The 20,429-nt window shown below is 69.8% G+C and overlaps 1 protein-coding gene across 3 annotated transcripts in view; it reads right to left on the reverse strand.

Annotated features, from left to right (window-relative positions):
• The window catches only part of TNS3 (tensin 3), a 92,838-nt gene that overhangs the window by 39,502 nt on the left and 32,907 nt on the right, over nucleotides 1–20,429 (reverse strand). For all 3 annotated transcript variants that reach the window (XM_045587169.1, XM_045587168.1, XM_045587167.1), the window contains exons 2-6: nucleotides 4,542–4,594; nucleotides 2,954–3,122; nucleotides 1,830–1,880; nucleotides 1,258–1,380; nucleotides 12–76 (exon numbers count right to left, since the gene is read on the reverse strand). In XM_045587169.1, coding sequence (XP_045443125.1) covers nucleotides 12–76; nucleotides 1,258–1,380; nucleotides 1,830–1,880; nucleotides 2,954–3,103 — 389 coding nt within the window. In that variant the 5' untranslated portion in view covers nucleotides 3,104–3,122; nucleotides 4,542–4,594. The remainder of the gene's footprint in view (nucleotides 1–11; nucleotides 77–1,257; nucleotides 1,381–1,829; nucleotides 1,881–2,953; nucleotides 3,123–4,541; nucleotides 4,595–20,429) is intronic.

A 20,429-nucleotide genomic window follows, 5' to 3' on the forward strand; every position in this document is an offset into this window, starting at 1 on the left:
GTGCAGCCTACCTGGCGGAGACGTTGGTGAAGTGCATGTAGCAGGCGATCACCACGCCGATGCGCCCCTTCCCGCCCTGCGGAGACAGGAGCGTCAGTGTTCCCGCCCCTCGCGCCGGGCTGGCTTCCCGTGGGTGAGGGCGGGCCAGCACGGGGCCAGCAGCCCGGGCAGCAGGGCACGCACACGGGCCCAGGGCAGAGGCGGTGCTGCCCTCCCACGGCCGCTCGGCCCCGCGAGGACAGAGTCCCATCGGCGGGCGTCCTGCCCACAGGCCCGGTCAATGACCAGACTGGGGGGTCCGAGCAGCACACTGGGTGCCTCTCTCTCTAAAAGGGGCTCCTGAGACCGGACACCTGCTCACGTGCCCGGCCGTGCGTGACCGAGGCCACTGCCCTGGGGACCTGGTCCACAGGCCGCTGCCCCCCGGCCCGGAGGGATTCTGGGAGGGAAGGGCGCCCCCCCCCCCCCGGGGCAGGAGGGATTCTGGGAGGAAGGGCGCCCCCCCCCCGGGGCAGGAGGGATTCTGGGAGGGCCCCCCCTCCGGGGCAGGAGGGATTCTGGGAGGGGAGCCCCCCCCCCCCGGGGCAGGAGGGATTCTGGGAGGGAGGGCGCCCCCCCCCCCGGGGCAGGAGGGATTCTGGGAGGAGGGCCCCCCCCCCCGGGGCAGGAAGGGTTCTGGGAGGGCCCCCCCCTCCGGGGCAGGAGGGATTCTGGGAGGGGAGCCCCCCCCCCCGGGGCAGGAGGGATTCTGGGAGGGGAGCCCCCCCCCCCCCCCCCGCCCGGGCAGGAGGGATTCTGGGAGGGAAGGGCGCCCCCCCCCCCCCAGGGCAGGAGGGATTCTGGGAGGGAGGCCCCCACCCCGGGCAGGAGGGATTCTGGGAGGGAAGGGCGCCCCCCCCCCCCCCCCCCGGGACAGGAGGGATTCTGGGAGGGAAGGGCGCCCCCCACCCCGGGGCAGGAGGGATTCTGGGAGGGAAGGGCGCCCCCCCCCCGGGGCAGGAGGGATTCTGGGAGGGAAGGGCGCCCCCCCCCCGGGGCAGGAGGGATTCTGGGAGGGAGCCCCCCCCCCCCCCCCCCCGGGCAGGAGGGATTCTGGGAGGAGGGCCCCCCGGGCAGGAGGGATTCTGGGAGGGAGGCCCCCCTCCCCCGGGGCAGGAGGGGTTCAAGGAGGGCCCCCCCCCCCCCGGCAGGAGGGGCTTGGGGGGGACCCCCCCCCCCCCGGGGCCCCCTCTTCCCCCCCCCCCACGCCCGGCTCACCCTGCAGTGGATGACGACCACGTGCTGCGGGTCGCTCTGCAGCCAGGACTCCTGCGCCTTGCAGATGGCGCACACCTTGTCCAGGGGCGGTGCGTGCAGCTCGGGCCAGCCCACGTCCAGCACCTGCGGGGACGCTGCCTCAGAGGCGGCCGGCGGAGACGGGCCCGGGGGACAAGACGCCAGGCCTCACCCGCCGCCGGCTCCCTGGGCGCCGCCCTGTGAACCGGAGTCAGGGTGCGACTCCGGATTCGGCGCCCAGGGGGGGCGTGCAGGAGGCCGGCCAACGGCTCTGTCACGGATGCCCCTCTCTCCCGCTCCCTTCCTCGCGAGTAAATTAGAAAAGTGCAGCCACGCCTGGCGGGGACGGGCAGGGGCCGCCCTGCTCACCGTGGCACCTGCCTCGGCCGGCGTCTCCGCAGACACACGGACCTGGAGAGGCCCAGGGCCAGGCGCTGCTGACCTCGCCATCGAGTCAGGGGGGAGTGAGCGGCCGGCGCCCGCAGGACGAGCGTCGGGAGAGGTCACCGACAGGGAGGGCGGGAGGGGGGGGCGGGGGGGGGGCGGGGGCGCACCTTCCGGTTGAGCCGGGTGAGGTCGTATCTCTTTTCCGAGAGGTTCAGCACCTGCGAAGGGGAGAAAGGAGTCGGACGCTGAGCTGGGCTGACACATGGCACTCAGCGCAGTGTGCAGGGTCAGAGCGGGACACAGGGGATGGTGTCCAGGTGTGCGGTCGTCACAAAACAAAAGGAACATACAAGGCCCTCAGGAGGGGCTCCGGCTGGAGGACCGGTCCCTGAGAAGCGGGGACACACACACACACACACACACGAGACACGGAACACCAACCTCGCCCCCCGCTCAGGAGGAGACCATGTGTGACGGGATTGGCAGGCCAGGCCACCGGGGCGTGTGGGACACGAGGGAGCCTCCCCCGCCGCCCCTGCCCTGCCCGCCCCCTCACTGCACTGTGTGCTTTAGGGACGGAACCTCTCCCACAGGCAGCCCTGCCCAGCTCAGGGAGCCCCACCGTGTCTTATCCACCCCCTGAGGGGCAGGACAAATGCGCCCGGTGCTCCTGTAACCAGCTCTGTCCCATGACCCTCGGCTGCCTGCCCTTCATCACGGCGCTCAGTCCCCACGTCTCAGCCAGCGCAGTGCCCCGTCCTCACGTTTACCGTCCCCCGTGGCCCGCTCAGCGTCCCGTCCTGTCCCCCCTCAGCGTCCCATTCCCTGACCCCCCTCACTGTCCCCGTCCCCCCTCAGCGTCCCATTCCCTGACCCCCCTCACTGTCTCCGTCCCCCCTCAGCGTCCCATTCCCTGACCCCCCTCACTGTCCCCGTCCCCCCTCAGCGTCCCATTCCCTGACCCCCCTCACTGTCTCCGTCCCCCCTCAGCGTCCCTTGTCCCCCCTCAGCACCCCGCCTCCCCCCGCTCAGTGTCCCCCGTCCCCGCCTCAGCGTCCCCCGTACCCCCTCAGCGTCCCTCGTCCCCCCTCAGCGTCCCTCGTCCCCCCCTCAGCACCCCGCCTCCCCCGCTCAGTGTCCCCCGTCCCCGCCTCAGCGTCCCCCGTACCCCCTCAGCGTCCCTCGTCCCCCCTCAGCATCCCTCGTCCCCCCTCAGCACCCCGCCCCCCTGCTCAGCATCCCCCGTCCCCCAGCTCACTGTCCTCGCTCCCTCACCGTCCCGCCCCCTCACCAGGTAGTTGTCGCCGTGCTTGGACCGCAGCATGCGCGTCACCTCCTGCAGGCTGTGCAGGTAGGCCTCCTCGGAGCAGCCGGCGGGGAAGGACACGGCGATGATACGCTCGGTGACGTAGGTGAGGTCCAGCTCGCGCCCGTCCTCCATGGTGGGGCTCAGCGCCGGCCTAGGGGAGGGGCGGTGTGAGGGACCCGCCGAGTCTGCTTCCGGTGTGGGCTCGTCAGACGTGCGGACGGTATCGGCGATCCGATCCGTGCTCAGGGCCTGGGGACCCTGCAGGGGGCCTCGCAGGAGGCGGGTCCTCTGTACCCCCCTCAGCCTGGCCTGTGGGACCCACCCATCCCCGTCCCGTCCCTGTCCCGGGCCCATCCCGTGCCCCGCTGGCAGCTCAGCCCTTGGCAGTGGCAGTGAGTGGCAGGTGTGGGTGCAGAGGCCCGACGGAGCGGCACCCTGGGGTGGGGGCGGGGGCGGGCGGCCGGAGCTGTCACCTGAGATGGGGACGCAGGTGTGAGGAGGGCAGGGGGAGGGAGCGGAGGAGCCAGCAGAGGGGGCGCTGCTAGGCGAGGGCTGTCGAGGGCTGGCTGTGCGGGCAGCCAGCCCAGACCTCCTCCCGCTGCTGGGGGACCGAGCTGGGCACCCCAGGCCGGGGGGTGTGTGGGACGGAGGGAGAACCTCCAGGCGAGAGGGCAAGGTCCCCCGCACGGGGGCAGCCGCAGTGAAGCCAGAGGATGTGGGCGCCAGAGCAGGTGAGCCCAGCTCGGCCACGGCCACTGCGCCAGCTGTGGGGCCACGGCCGCTGCGCCAGCTGTGGGGCCACGGCCGCTGCGCCAGCTGTGGGGCCACGGCCGCTGCGCCAGCTGTGGGGCCACGGCCGCTGCGCCAGCTGTGGGGCCACGGCCGCTGCGCCAGCTGTGGGCTTTGTGGCGATAGTTGTTCTGTTTACTACCTGAGTTTCTCTCTTCATTTGGAAAAATTCAAAAACACATAAGATGGCTTCTTAGCCTGGCAAGCACCCATCCTCTGGCTCAGAAACTGACTCACACCAGATCCCCTCCCCCCCCCCCCCCCGCCTCCCACCGAGGCTGAGGATCCAGGCACCCTTTAGAAACACCTGCGCCACGACCACCCTCACAGCAGCACCGCCCCGACCCCCGGCACTCAGCCTGGCCTCTGGCGCCGACCTGGGCCCTTACCAAGGGTCCCCTCCCTCACGCACACACACAGGGAGAGCCTGCCTGCCTCTGTGAACACGTGGGTCCAGAGAGGGCGTGCGCCCGCTGCCGCCGGGCTCGAGGGGCCTGCACGCGGGAGCCGGGCTGTGGCTCTGACGGGGCGCGTGCAGCTCCGGCACACGCCAGAATCAGGTCTGGGACCCCCAGCCCTCTCACAGCCGCCAGCCGGATTATTCCCGGAGGCAGCCACGGCCCAGGATCGGGGCTCTGAGCCGGGAGACCGCATCAGACACGCAGACGTGACGTGGACACGTGTCCCCTCCCTGTGACATGTGCTTACAAACAGGAGACCCGGTGACTGCAGTGAGGGAGGCCGGTCAGGACAGGCGCGCAGGCGAGGCGGGGACACTCACCTGGACGGCCGGCGGCAGTGGGGAGAAGCGGACAGCGAGGCGGGCCCCGGAGCCTGCGAGGAGAAGCACGGTCACCACGGCCTGGGGCCTGCGCCCACGTCAACCCGGGAGGAGCGGGCGCCCTGGTCACAAACGAGGTCACACGGCCACTCCTGTCACGTCACCGGAGGATGTCCGGTCTATCAGGCGATCTGGCCCCGGGGCAAGTGTCACAACTCCACAGCCCGCAGCGCAGCACCCGGCGCGTGAGAGCTCGTCTCTGCAGACAGGAGGCGCTCTCGGCACAGCCCCACCCTCCCGGCCACTGTGCCGAGGCACTGGAAGAGGACCCGCACCTACTTCCTCCTTCTTCTTTAAAAAAACATACATTTTGCCAAAACCGGTTTGGCTCAGTGGTAGAGTATCGGTCTGCGGACTGAAAGGTCCCAGGTTCGATTCCGGTCAAGGGCATGTACGTTGGTTGCGGGCACATCCCCAGTAGGGTGTGTGCAAGAGGCAGCTGGTCAATGTTTCTCTCTCATTGACGTTTCTAGCTCTCTATCTCTCTCCCTTCCTCTCTGTAAAATATCAATAAAATATATTAAAAAAATAATAAAATAAATAAAAAACATACATTTTATTGACTCTTTTAACAGAGAAGAAGAGAGATAGACAGAAAGCTAGAAATATCAATGAGAGAGAAACATCAACCAGCTGCCTCCTGCACACCCCCCTTCAGGGATGTGCCTGCAACCAAGGCACATGCCCTTGACTGGAATCAAACCCGGGACCCCTCAGTCCACAGGCTGACACTCTATCCACTGAGCCACACCGGCTTTGGCCCTACTTCCTTCTTAAGGCCCGCCCATTGGAAAGAAGCTTTGGGTCTTCGACTGTCTATGTGTGCGTGTGTGTACACGTGTGTCATACGCCAAGGGGCACTGAACTATTGCCCCTGTGTGTGCACATGTGTGCCATAGGCCAAGGCCCCTGTATGTATGTGTGCATGTGTATATGTGTCATACACCAAGAGGACACAAACTATTGCTCCTGTGTGTATGCACACGTGTGTGTCATACACTAAGGCCCATGTGTGTATGTGTATGCGCACATGTGTGTCATACACCAAGGCCCCTGTGTGTATGTGTGTGCACACATGTGTGCCACACAACAAGGCCCCTGTGTGTGCGTGCACATACATGTGTCATACACCAAGAAGAAATGAACTATTGCCCCTGTGTGTATGCACACGTGTGTGTCATACACTAAGGCCCCTGTGTGTATGTGTATGCACACTGTGTGTCACACACCAAGGGGACATGAACTATCGCAGGAAGTGTTCCCACAGGAGACAGACTCGGGGCCGCTCCCCATTCTCCCGAAAGCCCTCGGGCCCGGCCCCTTTCTCCTGCCTCGGGGAGCCCCACCTCGGCCCGCGTGCCTGGGACCCTGCTCTGTGGACAGCCGGGCACCCAGCGGAAGGTGACATGGGCCCTGCGAGCAGGGGACGGAGCCCCTCAGACAGGCTGACACCCTCCCCCCACGGCTCCCACGGAGGACGGGGTGAAAGCGAGGCCACGTCAGGGTCCACACACACACACACACACACACACGCCTTCCGGAAACCGGACAACTCCTGAGCCAGCCCACACCAGGGCGGTCCTGCCCGCACAGAGGCGGCCCCTCGTCCACTCGGTCAGGGGTCTTCCTGGCGGACGCATTTCCTGTCCTCTGCCTGCGAGGAGGGGTCTGACTGGCCGGGGTGGCCACACAGGATGCGTTCTCGGCGGCGGACAGACCTCGGGCGGGGCGGTCGCCCGGGGCTGCACGCTGGACGGACAGCTCCAAACAGGGCGGGTCGCCCAGGAGAGCAGGAGGGGCCGGCGAGCACGGTGCAGAGGCTCCCGTGTCTGGTGAGCGGAACCCGAGCCGCCAGCAGACACACCCACGGCCGCACGTGCGGGCCGGCAGCTCAGGAGCCGTCGGCGGCAGTGCCGGGCCGTGCTGGGCCGGCGGCGTCTGCACCAACGGCTGCCCGGCGAGAGCTGGTCACCGTGAGCACAGCGGCCCGTCAGCCACCGGCAGGGCCACGCCGGGGCGCCCGGGGCGGGCACGTGGCCGGCACGGGAAGGCCCGTGACTCACGCACGCGGGGCGTCTGGGCAGGCTGCAGCGTGGGTCTAAGCCCAGGTGGCCGTTCCCAGCGGAGGACAGGGACCCTGGAGGTCGGAGCCACACACACCACACCCTCCACAGAGCAGAGCCCAGAGGGGCTTCCCACGCTGCCCATGGGGCGGGCGGGGCCGGACGCCTTTCCTTGGTCCTGGCTCCCCCTCAGACTGCCTGGCCCAAACCAGACTCGGTCCCTCTGCACGGAGACCCGTCTCTGCAGAGCAGGCCCACGGGAGCCAGTGCCCCTCCGGCCACGTGACCTGCTCCACGTGACCACGGGGAACCGAGGGCGGGAGAGGAACTGTCAACGGAGAGGAAGTGCCGTACGAGGTCACTCAGGGGCAGTGTCCCATGTCGGGCAGGCGGTGCTTCCTGAAGACACGTGTGCACATATGTGCACATGCACAAGCTCACACAGGCATACACGCGCAGCACACACATGCACCGCGGGCCTGCCCTGGGGTGCGTCCTGCAGGCAGAAGGGCCTGGAGAGCACATTCACAGGCAGCAAGTGACACCTGTGCGGGGTCGATGCCACGGCGACGGGTGAGGGGCGGGACCTGGCCGGGCCGTGAGCCTGGGTGACCTGCCCCGCCCCATAGCCGCCCTCACCCTCTTCCCTGCTCCTCAGACCCCAGCATGGCCCACTCCCTCCGCCCAGGGCCTCTGCACGTGGTGCGGGGCTCCCTCCCCCTGGGCAGCCGCTCCTGGCTGACTAACGCCTGCCCCTCCCCTCAGCTCAGACAGCCTCTTCCCGCAACGGCCCCGGCCCCACTCACAGGTCCCGCTGCCGCCTCCTCACAGCCTCCCGCACGGAACGCCCTGGTGTGGACTGCCACGCTCTGCGTCCGCCAGCCGCCGGCTCAGCGGGGGGGGAGGCCCGACCCCCGGTGCCTGCACGGAGCGGGTCTGGGCAGTGGGAGGCGTGGGTGCTGCCCACACTTCAGTGGTGAACCTCGCTCGCCCCTCTCAGGGACCGAGTCCCCGAGCGGCTGACGGACCTCGCAGTGGCAGAGCGGAGGCGAGGCTGTGGCAGCCGGTCTACGGCGGGGCCGGGCGGCGAGTTTAGGAGAACTGTCCCGGCACAGCCTCTGCTGAGCACAGTGACAGAAACCCGGGAACGCGCCCCCAGGGACCCCTGGACTCTGCTCGCTGACTGGGGGCTCAGCAGCTGTGCCAACTGGGGTCCTGTTCCCCAGGTCCCACTGGCGCTGTCTGCTGGGGTCCCCGGCTCCCCGGTGGCTGGCTCCTGGCCCTCCCCTTCCCCCAGCCCCCGGAAGGGCAGCACGCGGGTCCGGGCGGGAGGGCCGCACGGCCGGCCCCCGGCCCCCGCCCCCCGCCGGCCCACGCCCTCTCTGGCTTCTGGACGTGAAGCAGCAGAAGCTCCTTGGCAGGTGCCACCCCGGGAGCCGGGGCGAGGCCAGCGGCCGTGGCGAGGACGCCTGCATTCCGGAGCTGAGCTGCGCGCCCTCTCAGCGCCCGGGCCCTGCGCGCCCTGAGCGCCCGATCTGTCTCTGCGCACCGGCCCTGAGAGCCTGCGCCCTGCGAACTGCTCGCTCCGTCCGGGAAAAGGAACAGGGCGGACGCTGAGTAACTAACGGGAGCCCGCGGCTGACGAGGAAGCGGCTGCCTGGGGGAACCCGCACAGGGTCACGCACAGGGAACGGATGTGACTTTCCAAGGCCATGACCAGCGACACACCTGGAGGCGGTGCTCCTTCCTCCGGCTCACCGTGGGGGCGGGCCGGCGGGCGGGACACTGCCTGGGGCCCCGCCGCTGCAATCCCAGCACCGCGCAAGGCCACCCCCTCTCCAGCTGCCTGATGGGGGGGGGGGAGCACCTGGCCTCCGGGGACTCAGGGCTGAGCCGGGCTGAAGGAGGAAGCGTGTGCGGCCGAGGCGGCCTCAGGCCGGTTCTGAGCGCGAGGTAAACGCCAGCCACGAATCGAAGCCTTGTTCTCCGGCGCCAGGGGACAGGCCTGCACCCGGACTCCCCGCGCCCCCTCTGGACAGGGAGCAGCCGGAGGGCCCGCCCCACCGCCCGCGAGGAGACAGACGGGGCGCAGCTTCCCAAGGGACGAGGCCAGCCGCCCCCTCGCCCCCCGGGACAGGACACAGGACAGGGTGCCGCGTCCCTATCAGGAAGGCCCCTCAGCCTCACCACCGAGGGGGTGCAGGGACCGGAGAACTGGCGCCGCGGCAGAGGCAGAGGCTGAGGCTGAGGCAGAGGCAGAGGCAGAGGCTGAGGCAGAGGCAGAGGCTGAGGCAGAGGCTGAGGCAGAGGCAGAGGCTGAGGCAGAGGCTGAGGCTGAGGCAGAGGCTGAGGCAGAGGCTGAGGCAGAGGCTGAGGCTGAGGCAGAGGCAGAGGCTGAGGCAGAGGCTGAGGCAGAGGCTGAGGCAGAGGCAGAGGCTGAGGCAGAGGCTGAGCTGAGCAGAGGCTGAGGCAGAGGCTGAGGCAGAGGCTGAGGCTGAGGCAAGAGGCTGAGGCGAGCAGAGGCTGAGGCAGACGCATGAGGCAGAGGCAGAGGCTGAGGCAGAGGCAGAGGCTGAGGCAGAGGCAGAGGCTGAGGCAGAGGCTGAGGCGAGGCAGAGGCTGAGGCAGAGGCAGAGGCTGAGGCAGAGGCTGAGGCAGAGGCTGAGCAGAGCAGAGCTGAGGCAGAGGCTGAGGCTTGAGGCAGAGGCTGAGGCAGAGGCAGAGGCTGAGGCAGAGGCTGAGGCTGAGGCAGAGGCAGAGGCTGAGGCAGACGCAGAGGCAGAGGCAGAGGCAGAGGCAGAGGCTGAGGCAGAGGCAGAGGCTGAGGCAGAGGCAGAGGCTGAGGCAGAGGCTGAGGCAGAGGCAGAGGCTGAGGGCAGGAGGCAGAGGCTGAGGCAGAGGCAGAGGCTGAGGCAGACGCAGAGGCAGAGGCTGAGGCAGAGGCAGGCAAGGCAGAGGCTGAGGCAGAGGCTGAGGCAGAGGCAGAGGCTGAGGCAGAGGCTGAGGCAGAGGCTGAGGCAGAGGCAGAGGCTGAGGCAGAGGCTGAGGCAGAGGCAGAGGCAGAGGCTGAAGCAGAGGCTGAGGCAGAGGCTGAGGCAGAGGCAGAGGCAGAGGCTGAGGCAGAGGCTGAGGCAGAGGCAGAGGCAGAGGCAGAGGCTGAGGCAGAGGCTGAGGCAGAGGCAGAGGCAGAGGCTGAAGCAGAGGCTGAGGCAGAGGCTGAGGCAGAGGCAGAGGCAGAGGCAGAGGGCTGAGGCAGAGGCTGAGGCTGAGGCTGAGGCAGAGGCTGAGGCAGACGCAGAGGCTGAGGCTGAGGCAGAGGCTGAGGCAGAGACCGAGGCCGAGGCAGACGCAGAGGCAGAGGCAGAGGCTGAGGCTGAGGCAGAGGCTGAGGCTGAGGCAGAGGCTGAGGCAGAGGCTGAGGCAGAGGCAGAGGCTGAGGCAGAGGCAGAGGCTGAGGCTGAGGCAGAGGCTGAGGCAGAGGCAGAGGCTGAGGCTGAGGCTGAGGCAGACGCAGAGGCAGAGGCAGAGGCTGAGGCAGAGGCTGAGGCTGAGGCAGAGGCAGAGGCAGAGGCTGAGGCAGAGGCTGAGGCAGAGGCTGAGGCTGAGGCAGAGGCAGAGTAGAGGCTGAGGCAGAGGCTGAGGCAGAGGCAGAGGCAGAGGCTGAGGCTGATGTCAGAACCAGGATGACACCCTCCGCCCAGCTCACCCGGGAGCTGAGGCTCTACTTGCCGATCTGTCACCAAACCCGGACTCGAGCCCTGAGGGAGGAGGAGGCTGTGACGCTGGACATGCAGGAGGGAGGGACGGTCCCCAGACCTTCCCACAGTCAAGCCTGACCCCCGATGCGGGCACCGGCGAGGGCCACGAGGCAGAGTGAGGCGAGGTGGGCGGCCGCAGACCCAGAGCCAAGTGCAGCCGCAGCTCGGCCGGCGGGGCTCATGCGCTGGGCGGGGCCCGGGCTCCTGTCTCGGGAGGTACAGACGCACACAGAGGGCACACAGGGCGGGCGGACTGGTCCGCCCACACCCCTCCTCCCCGTCTGTCATGGGGGGGCGGGGGGAACCTCCAGACCGTCCGCACATGCCCTCCCAGGCCGCCCGGTGTACCCGCCTGAGGGAGGGACTCCCTGGCTGGGGTCCTGGTCCTGGCCCGGCATGCTCATGGCGGCCTGGGGCCACACTGCTGAGCACGGCTGTCCCCGGGAGGAGCGAGAGGGTGGTGCGGACACGGCGTGGACCACAGGCCAGGGCTCCCCACCTCACACGCGTCCACCGCCCTCCGCGGGGGCCGGCCCCGAGCGCCGTCACACTGAGCTCGCGCCCGGCAGACACCGCTCGGCGGCCGTCCGCGGGGCAGGTGCTGCCGGTTAGGACGTGCCGGACTGCAGCTCGTGCTGCTGGACGGACCGGCGGTGGGGCCTTTCCGGAACCGCGGCCCGGAGGCCGCACGGCCCGGAGGCCACACGGCCCCGGAGCCCAGCCACGCCAGCCCTCCCCGGCGACGGAGGGAGGGCTGCTGTTCGCTTTTTCCTTTTCACCTTTTAAAAAAACACATCCTTATTAATTTCAGAGAGGAAAGGAGAGGACGAGAGAGATAGAAACATCCACAATGAGCCCTGCACACCCCCACCTGGGATTGAGCCTGCAACCTGGGCCTGTGCCCTTGACCAGAATCGGACCCGGGACCCTTTAGTCCGCAGACCAACGCGCTCTCTGCCTGCTGAGCACACCGGCCAGGGCGGGCTGCTTTGTCAGTCCTTGTGGAAGTCTATTGTTTAGAGCAGAACAGGACGCCCAAAGTCACAAAGCTGGGGGTGCAGCTGCAGATCCGGGCCACGCCGACACCGAGGCTGACGCCGCCCCGGGCCCGGAGCCAAGGGGCCCGGAGACGCCGCGGCAGCGATGCAGGCGGGAACCGCCCTGTGCCCGGGCGTCTCCGGACCGGACGCTCTCAGGAGGACGGCTGCAGCGCACCCTTCGGGGGAGCCAGAGCGGTGACACCGTCACAGGGCGAGGGGACAGGGCGGCCGCTGCCCCGCGCCGGCGTCGTCCCAGAAGGCGTTGCCGTGGGGCGCGTGCTGCCGGGCCCTGTCCAGGTTGGCAGGAAACGGCCTTCACTCTGGAACACCGCGCAGAGCTGAGGCCTGTCCTGACCCGAATGCCACGCTGGCCCTGCCTCTCGGACGGAACAGTGAGCACTGAGGCCGGAGGTTAACCATTAGCCAGGCTCTGCGCTGCCGAGTACCAGGGACACCACAGCGTGGCCGGCCAGACCCTTCCCACTCGCACAGGCTACTGGCTGCCTCAAACCCGGCCGTGAAGAGGCAGTGGCGAGGGGAGCTGGGCCGGTGGGGTGGCTCCTCGCCTCTGCGGGGCGCCCTCTCCGTCTGGGGCGTCCTCTCCGTCTGGGGCGTCCCTCTCTGTTTGGGGGCGTCCCCTCCGTCTGGGGCGTCCCCCTCCGTCTGGGGCGTCCCCCTCCATCTAGGGGCGTCCCCTCTCCGTCTGGGGCGTCCCCTCCGTCTGGGGCGTCCCTCTCCGTCTGGGGCGTCCCCTCCGTCTGGGGCGTCCCCTCCGTCTGGGGCGTCCCCCTCCGTCTGGGGCGTCCCCCTCCGTCTAGGGGCGTCCCCCTCCGTCTGGGGGCGTCCCCTCCGTCTGGGGCGTCCCTCTCCGTCTGGGGCGTCCCCTCCGTCTGGGGCGTCCCCTCCGTCTGGGGCGTCCGTCCCCTCCGTCTGGGGCGTCCCCTCCGTCTGGGGCGTCCCTCTCCGTTTGGGGGCGTCCCTCTCCGTTTGGGGGCGTCCCCTCCGTCTGGGGCGTCCCCTCCGTCTGGGGCGTCCCTCTCCGTTTGGGGGCGTCCCCTCCGTTTGGGGCGGTCCCCCTCCGTCTGGGGCCGTCCCCTCCGTCTGGGGGCGTCCCTCTCCGTTTGGGGGCGCCCCTCCGTCTGGGGCGTCCCTCTCCGTTTGGGGGCGTCCCTCTCCATTTGGGGGCGTCCCTCTCCGTCTGGGGGCGTCCCCTCCGTCTGGGGCGTCCTCTCCGTTTGGGGCGTCCCCTCCGTTTGGGGGCGTCCCTCTCCGTTTTGGGCGTCCCTCCTCCGTCTGGGGCGTCCCCTCTCCGTTTGGGGGCGTCCCCCTCCGTTGGGGGGCGTCCCTCCGTCTGGGGCGTCCCTCTCCTCTGGGGGCGTCCTCTCCGTCTGGGTCGTCCCTCTCCGTTTGGGGGCGTCCCTCTCCGTTTGGGGGCGTCCCCTCCGTCTGGGGCGTCCCTCTCCGTCTGGGGCGTCCTCTCCGTCTGGGGCGTCCCCTCCGTCTGGGGCGTCCCTCTCCGTCTGGGGCGTCCCCTCCGTCTGGGGCGTCCCCTCCGTCTGGGGCGTCCCCTCCGTTTGGGGGTCCCCTCCGTGGGGCGTCCCTCCGTGGGCGTCCCCTCCCGTCTGGGGCGTCCTCTCCGTTTGGGGGCGTCCCCTCCGTCTGGGGCGTCCCCTCCGTCTGGGGCGTCCTCTCCGTCTGGGGCGTCCTCTCCGTCTGGGGCGTCCCTCTCCGTCTGGGGCGTCCCTCTCCGTTTGGGGGCGTCCCCTCCGTCTGGGGCGTCCCTCTCCGTCTGGGGCGTCCCTCTCCGTTTGGGGGCGCCCCTCTCCGTCTGGGGCGTCCCTCTCCGTCTGGGGCGTCCCTCTCCGTTTGGGGGCGTCCCCTCCGTCTGGGGCGCCCCTCTCCGTGGGTCAGGCGGGAGGAAGCGGCCAGGAGTTCCTGTGAAGAGAAGCCGAACGGCCCCGCCTTTCACTGCCGCCTTCCCACAAGTCCCGGTGCCTCTTACCCGCCGAGGCCGGCGCTGCGGGCGGGGCGGCGGATAGAAGCAGCCTGCGTGCGAGAGCGCCTGCGGTTAGAGGGCGGCAGGTGCCGGCTTCCTGGGAAGCCCTCGCCGCGGGGCCAAGGTCAGGTGCTTCCTGTCCCGGGAGCCAGGAGCGTCTCCGGGAAAGGCTGCTCCCTCCGGCGGGAACGGGTCCCGTCTCGCCAGCACCCGGGCTCAGGGCAGGCTCCCCCGTGGGGCGGCACCAGGGCTCCGGCCTCACGCCTGCCCACCTTCCTACGTGTGACCTTCACCGTCCCCACCGCCTCTCCGTGTCCTCCAGGCCTCCTGGGCACGCAGGCACACACATGCACATGCTATGCATGTATCTACGCACAGCACTGTGCACACGTGTACGCACCCCCCGCCCACGGTGCGTGCATGTACGTATCACAGGTACCTGCGCGCGCACACCAAGTGCATGCGTGTGCGTGTGCACGCTGTCAGGCGCACACAAAGGTGCAGCTGCGGAGCTCAGGCCGCCCTGGGGTAACCTGAGCCGCGGTGTCGCCTTTCACAGAAGCCGCCCCATCCCTCTTAAGTGAGACAACGGAGGCGCCCAGCTTAGGAAACACGCTTGGTTTCAGAGGATTCTCCTCGCGGGAACCACAGGCAGGAAGACCGTGCACCCGGGGAGGCCTGTACCTGCCCCAGGCTGGTGCGCTGCCCGCCCACCCACATGCTGGGCATGGCCTCCTCCAAGGACCCAGCCTCCTGGACACACAGGACTCAGCCAGGAGGGTTCTCCCCCCAACGGCCCCCACGCCCTCCCCCCAGACGGCCCCCCCCACTGCCCTCCCCCCAACGGCCCCCATGCCCTCCCCCCAGACGGCCCCCCCCACTGCGCTCCCCCCAGACGGCCCCCCCACTGCCCTCCCCCCAACGGCTCCCCCCACTGCCCTCCCCCCAGACGGCTCCCCCCACTGCCTCCCCCCAGACGGCTCCATGCCCTCCCCCAGACGGCCCCCCCACTGCCTCCCCCCAATGCCCCCATGCCCTCCCCCCAACGGCTCCCCCCCACTGCCCTCCCCCCAGACGGCCCACCCCACTGCCCTCCCCCCCAACGGCTCCACCCCACTGCCCTCCCCCCAGACGGCTCCCCCCACTGCCCTCCCCCAGACGGCTCCACCCCACTGCCCTCCCCCCAGACGGCTCCACCCCCACTGCCCTCCCCCAGACGGCTCCCCCCCCCACTGCCCTCTCCCCCAACGGCCCCCACTGCCCTCCCCCCAGACGGCTCCCCGCAACAGCTCTCCCCCAGATGGCCCCTCCACGGCTCCCCCCGCCATGGCTCTGCCCCCAGAAAGCTTCTCCCCAAACGGCTCCACCCCCATGGCTCCCCAGACGCAGGAAGAGGAGAAAGGCCGCGGAGGCTGCGGGCTGGAGGCCTTTGCTGCCCACTGACTGCCCAGCGCAGACTTGCGTCCCCGTTCCCTGTGCTCCCAGAGCTGAGGGCGCACCTGGGGCCTCATCCCGGCATCACGCGCTGGAGCCCCAAGACAAGGGTCCAGGTCAGGCCCGGACGAGTGTCCGGGTCACGCCTGAGCCTGTCTCCTGCGGGCACCCTGGGGCGCACACGCAGCACAGGGACAGCTGGGCAGGCGGGACTCAGTCCCAGGAGCCGGACCCCGCCCGGCCTCTCCCGATCCGTCACCAGAAGCACAGGCGGCTGCTGGGACCACGGCCCTCAGGAGCCACGCCTGTGACCGACAGGCCCCGCCGCGCCTGAGCCCCTCAGCCAGCCGGGCCCCTGCTCCGGCCGCGCCCCACTGCGCCCACCTCACAGCCCGAGGCCCAGGACGCCAGCCTGGACACGGCGCCGTGCAGACGCCTCTCCGGGCACGTGCTGAGGGCACCCTGGTTTAAAACAGAGGCGAGACCCCGACACGCGCAGCACAGCCTTTCTCCCCGTGGCTGCGCCCGCTGTGCCCCTGGCCTCGGCCGGGAGCTCGCTCTTCCTGCCCAGCCGCTGAGCTGAGGTGGCCAGGCAGGAGTCTCCGGGGCCGGACACCGGTGCTCCATGCCGGCCGCAAAGGAAGGAACCGAATGGGAGCTCGGGGGCCTGGCCTGGCCCCACCCAAACCGGGGAGTCCCAAGGTCACCTCTGGGGCATGGGTGTCATTCATCCAAAATGTGGGCCCAGGTCCTGGAAGGTTCTGGGCGGACACAGGGGGGAGAAGGAAAGGCTCGGTGTGTTCTGCCGGGGCGGGGGGAGGGGGAGGGGAGGCCTGGGACAGGCTCCGGGGAGGGGAGGAGGGGAAGGGCGAGAGAGGAGGGGGTGGTTCCCACGAGGAGGGGGTGCGCTGTGTGAGCGTAGCAGGCAGCCAGGCCCGAAGGGACCCAAGCGCTGCAGGGAGCACCTGCCACCAGGCTCAGCCACCAGACGGCAGGGCAGGCCCCGCCTGGACCCTGTGCCAGCCGCGGGCAGGTGCCGAGTCCCTGGGATGTGGGGACACGCCTGCCGACACCCTGGAGGGGTGGACCCCCCCCCCCCCCCCCCCCAGGTATGGAGGGAGGCCCCGCAGTGACTCCCTGTCCTCGGGGCCCTGTCCACAAAGGGCAGGGCTCTGCAGGCACTGCCAGCGGGGGCTGAGGGACCCTCTGCAGCCAGCGCCATCCGGTGCCTCCGGTCCCCGGGCGGCGGCACCTGTCCGCTTCCTGCTCCAGAGCCACGCATGGCAACAGCCGCAGACGGTGAGCATGGGGCTCCGCACAGAGAGGGGGGCTCCAGCTCAGGTATCGGGGTCCCTGCGGGGCACAGCGGGCGGGAGCTGGGCGGGGGCTGGGCGGGGGCTGGGCGGGAGCTGGCGGGAGCTGGGATGGGCGCTCACACGGGACAGGACCTGGAGGCGTGGGGGACGCCCCTCGGGGGGCCGGCCCCTGAGGAGGCCCCGAGGACTCACCTGCCCAGGGGCACACAGGGCCAGCAGGAGGGTCCCCAGAAAAGCTGGGCGTGATGAGCGAGCGGGCTCCCGCAGCTGACCCCGACTGCGGCCGAGGACGGCCTCCGGAGGAAGCGCCCGCCGCGCACACACAGCACTTCCTCCTCCACGTCTGGGACCCCGTCTGCCGTGGAGCGGGCACAGGTGCCCACGGCGCCGTGTGAGGAGGGGGCTCCGCGGGGCCACCAGGCTCAGCGCCGCCCGGCCTCCTTCCTCCCGGAGCCGCCTCCACGCAGGAGCGGAGGAGAGTCCCTGCTCCCGGCCGGAGCTGTGGGGACGGGGACGCAGCCCCTCAGCCACCACGGTCCTCCCCCAAGACGCCGATGCTGTGAGGCCCCCCAAACGCAGGCCCAGGAGTCACAGATGCGGCTCCCACCGCTGGGGCCGGCTTCCTCGTCTGCGAACCCGAGCGACGAGGGCGGGCGTGGAGGGGGCGGAGGAGGAGGGAGTGGAAGTGTGAGGGAGACGGAGGGTGTGGTGCTCTGAGGGCAGCTGGTGGCGCTGGCTGTTCTGGGCAGGAAGGGCGGTGAGGGGCAGGCAGCACCCATTGCCCAGGCGCAGCCCCTGCTCCCCCCCCCGCCCCGCCCTGTCCCGAGTTCGCTGCAGGCGCACAGCGCGGACCCAGCGCGGACCCGTCTGAGTGACCAACGTCTGTGGCTGCGGGGGCGGCAGCCGCCTCGTCCCACCGCAGGGCCTATTTATAACCCTCAGTCCCAAGTTCCTCCGGGAGCCGCGGTGCTTCCTCCAGGGGCTGCTTATTACCGGCCAGGTCCTGACTCATGTCCTCATGGGGCAGGGCACTCTGCTGGCACCCCGTCCTCACACACGCACATGCACGCACACACACACACACACACACACACACACGCAACAGCCCCTCCCCTCTCCAGAACCACCTTCTATGCTGGTCTCACCTACCAGCAAGTGCACATGTGCGCGCACACGCACACGTGTGCATGCACTTTCATGCACAGATTGTATACACCTGCACACACACAGAAGCCCCTTCACTCTCCAGAACCTCTGGCTTCCGCTCCCTCTCCCACTGGGAGGCCCGACAGGCAGGACCCGGCCTTCCCGTGCCCTCGGACCCGGGGCCGTTAGGGCGGGCGACAAAGTAAGCGGACCAGTGGCTGCGACGCAGGGGACAAGCACACGAAAAGCAGCGGCTTTGGACGCGAAGCCGGCGGCGGACACGCAGTTAGCGGGGCCCGAGGCTGATTCCATCGGACAGCACCCTGTGGCCACAGAGGGAGCGGCCCGCCCGGGAGACAGCTGGCCGGGGCGCGGCACGGGAGGAAACGGCTGTCAGCGTGGCGAGAAATGCGGAACCCAGCGCCGTGACTCAGCGCAGAGGCCATCTGCAGGGCCACGTGCGGTGGCTCCCCTCGGGCGTGCTGCGGAAGGCAGAGCCACAGGCGGGACCAGGGCTGGGAGGACGGTGAGACGGCTCAGGGCGGTGAGCGTGCGGTGACGCCCGAGCGGTGGACACGTCACCGCACAGCTGTCCAGACGCACAGAAGGCACAGCCCCTGGGCTACAATGCCGACAGCGCCCACAGCAGAGCCCTGGCCGGCTCCGTGGGCTGGAGCGTCCTCCCCATCCTCCAGGCTGGGGCTGGCTCCTGGCCGGCACTCACAGGATCAGCCAGCGCACGCACGAGTGAGTGGACAGCAGATCAGCGTCCCTCTGTCCCCTCCCTGAGATCAGTGAGAAGACTGTGTGGAAAGAAAAGAGATGCCCAGAGCCCGATGGCCTCCTCTCACAGTTTACGGGGCTGGCGGCGGGTGTGGGCACTGGGCCTCCCTACCTGCCCATTCTCGTAAACTTCAGTGCCCGAAACATAAAGCCGCCAGTTACGCCTGCAGTTCGCTGTGGGGAAGGTTGTGGAGAGCACAGGCGGGAAGACCTCGGCCACTAGGGGCGCAGTGTGCTGGCCCCCGCCAGGCCCCCCAGTGGCCAGGTGGGGTGTAATGACACCACCCACCCAGCCGGTCGGAGGGTCCCCTGAGAGTGCTCGGAGGGCCCCGAATCCATCACCAATCCCCCAGCACACTCCGATCCCGCCCGTGCATCTCCTCCTGCCGAGGCACCGGCCCTCGCAGTGGTAAACAGCGCCACGCACTCACAGAGGGACGTCCACGGCACACAGACTCGGGGCCTGGGAGGGCCTGGGAGGGCCTGGGAGGGCCGGGCCCCAGCTCAGCCACTACCGCCCGCCGGCCGCACAGGCCCGAGACGCAGACCTACGCCGGGGAGACGTCCACTGGGCACCTTGCCGGGACCATGCACAGGAGCCCCCGGAGAAGGGCTGTCGGGGGTGGGAGGGGTGTGTGTGACATTAGCGCTGCTGGGTCGCCAGCAAGTGGACACACGCCGGCCTTCCCTCCCCGCCCCCTTTGCCCCCCCCGCCCCCGCCGGTCCCAGGACGGGGCCCATGGAGAACAGCCAGTTTCCGTGTCCCGACCCCGTCCCTTGAAGAGGAAGGCAGCAACCAGTGTGACAGAGCCACACAGGGGTCGGGACACACACGCATGTGGTCACTGGGCCACGGGCTGCAGGTCCTGGTACTCAGCGTCCCTCCGCTGACCACAGAGGCTGAGCACCCAGCTTCCGTGGATGCCCAGCAGGCACCCACACAGGCCCAGGACCCCTGCCTGCGGCCCCACCCTCAGGGCCACCTCCGAGCCTGAGACACCGTGTAACTCCCCGAGGCGGGCCGGGGCCAGGCGGGCTCAGGCACGGCCGGTGCTCACCGCGGCCTCCCGCTCGCCGAGTGGACTCGGTAAAGATGTGCCCGGGCCACGTCGAGGCTGCTCGGCCTTCCTCCCGGCAGGAAGGACCGAGGGACACTTCTCCAGCTGGCGGTTCTGCAGGCACCCACCCCCTCCTGACGGAGCGAGACGCCACGCGGCCACTGCCACGTGCTCTGCCGCCGCCACCCAGCCCACGCGCTGCCCCTCCCCGCACGCCGGGCGACGGGCAGGCCCCGCCCCCGCACACTCACAGGGCCCAGGTCACCGGCGCTGGCCCTGTCTGCGGCCACCTCGACCGCACCTCGTCCTGGTCTGGGCACCGGGGCCTGGCGCCGTGTCCCCGGCCGCTAGCAGATCCAGGAAGGAGAGGGGACGCACTGGGTCCAAACTCCACGCCTCCCGGCAGGCGGCTCCGGGCAGCGGAGCCCGGGAGGGGCGGAGAGGTGGCGATGGGGCCGGCAGGGACTGGGAGGCCTAGGCCGGAGGCCTGCTCCAAGACACTTTATGGCTTTCTCATGGCTCCACTGGGGCCCCGTCACCGTTACCACGGCGACTGTAAACAAACAGGCTGCACCCAACCGCACCTGCCGACGTGGCACCTGCAGCCTCCGGTATCAGCAGCCTGTCCCACAGCGGCAGGTGGCCAGGCGGCAGGTGGCCAGGCGGACAGGTGGACAGGACAGAGGGGCCTCGCACCGGAGCCACTGTGCCTGGGAAAGGGCGTGTCCGTGTGTCTGGCTGTGTGTCCGTGTGGCCCAGTGTGTGAGTTTGCAAGGGCTGGGTTAGGAGAGTGCGTGTGGGTGTGCGGTTGACCGTGGATGACTGTAACCTCAGGGTGAGCCCAGGTGACGGGGTCGGTTGGACCCTGCAGCACAGACCCGGCCTCCGTGGCTGCATTTCACAGTCAACCCTCCTGGGGCGAGCCGGGCACGGACCAACACCTTCCCACCAGTTCCTCTAACACCCGGTGCAGCTCAGGCCACGCCCCCATCGTGTGGGTCACGTGGACAAGCGCCCAGGAACCCCATGGACCCCACGGACACGGAGACCCTGTGCATGTGTCCACACGCAGCTGGACAGCCGGACGGCTCCACTCCGACCTCCTCAGGCAGCTGCCAGGATGCCCCTGACGGACTGAGCCAAGGACGCTCATGCCCCAGCCGGAGGGCTCTCCGTGGCTCCCTGGAGTGTGGGCACTGCCTGCGTGTCCTCCCCGCTGTCCCCTGGGGGCCTG

This window comes from Pipistrellus kuhlii, unplaced genomic scaffold, assembly GCF_014108245.1.
Source record: "Pipistrellus kuhlii isolate mPipKuh1 unplaced genomic scaffold, mPipKuh1.p scaffold_m20_p_26, whole genome shotgun sequence".
In the NCBI taxonomy this organism is placed as follows: Eukaryota; Metazoa; Chordata; class Mammalia; order Chiroptera; family Vespertilionidae; genus Pipistrellus; species Pipistrellus kuhlii.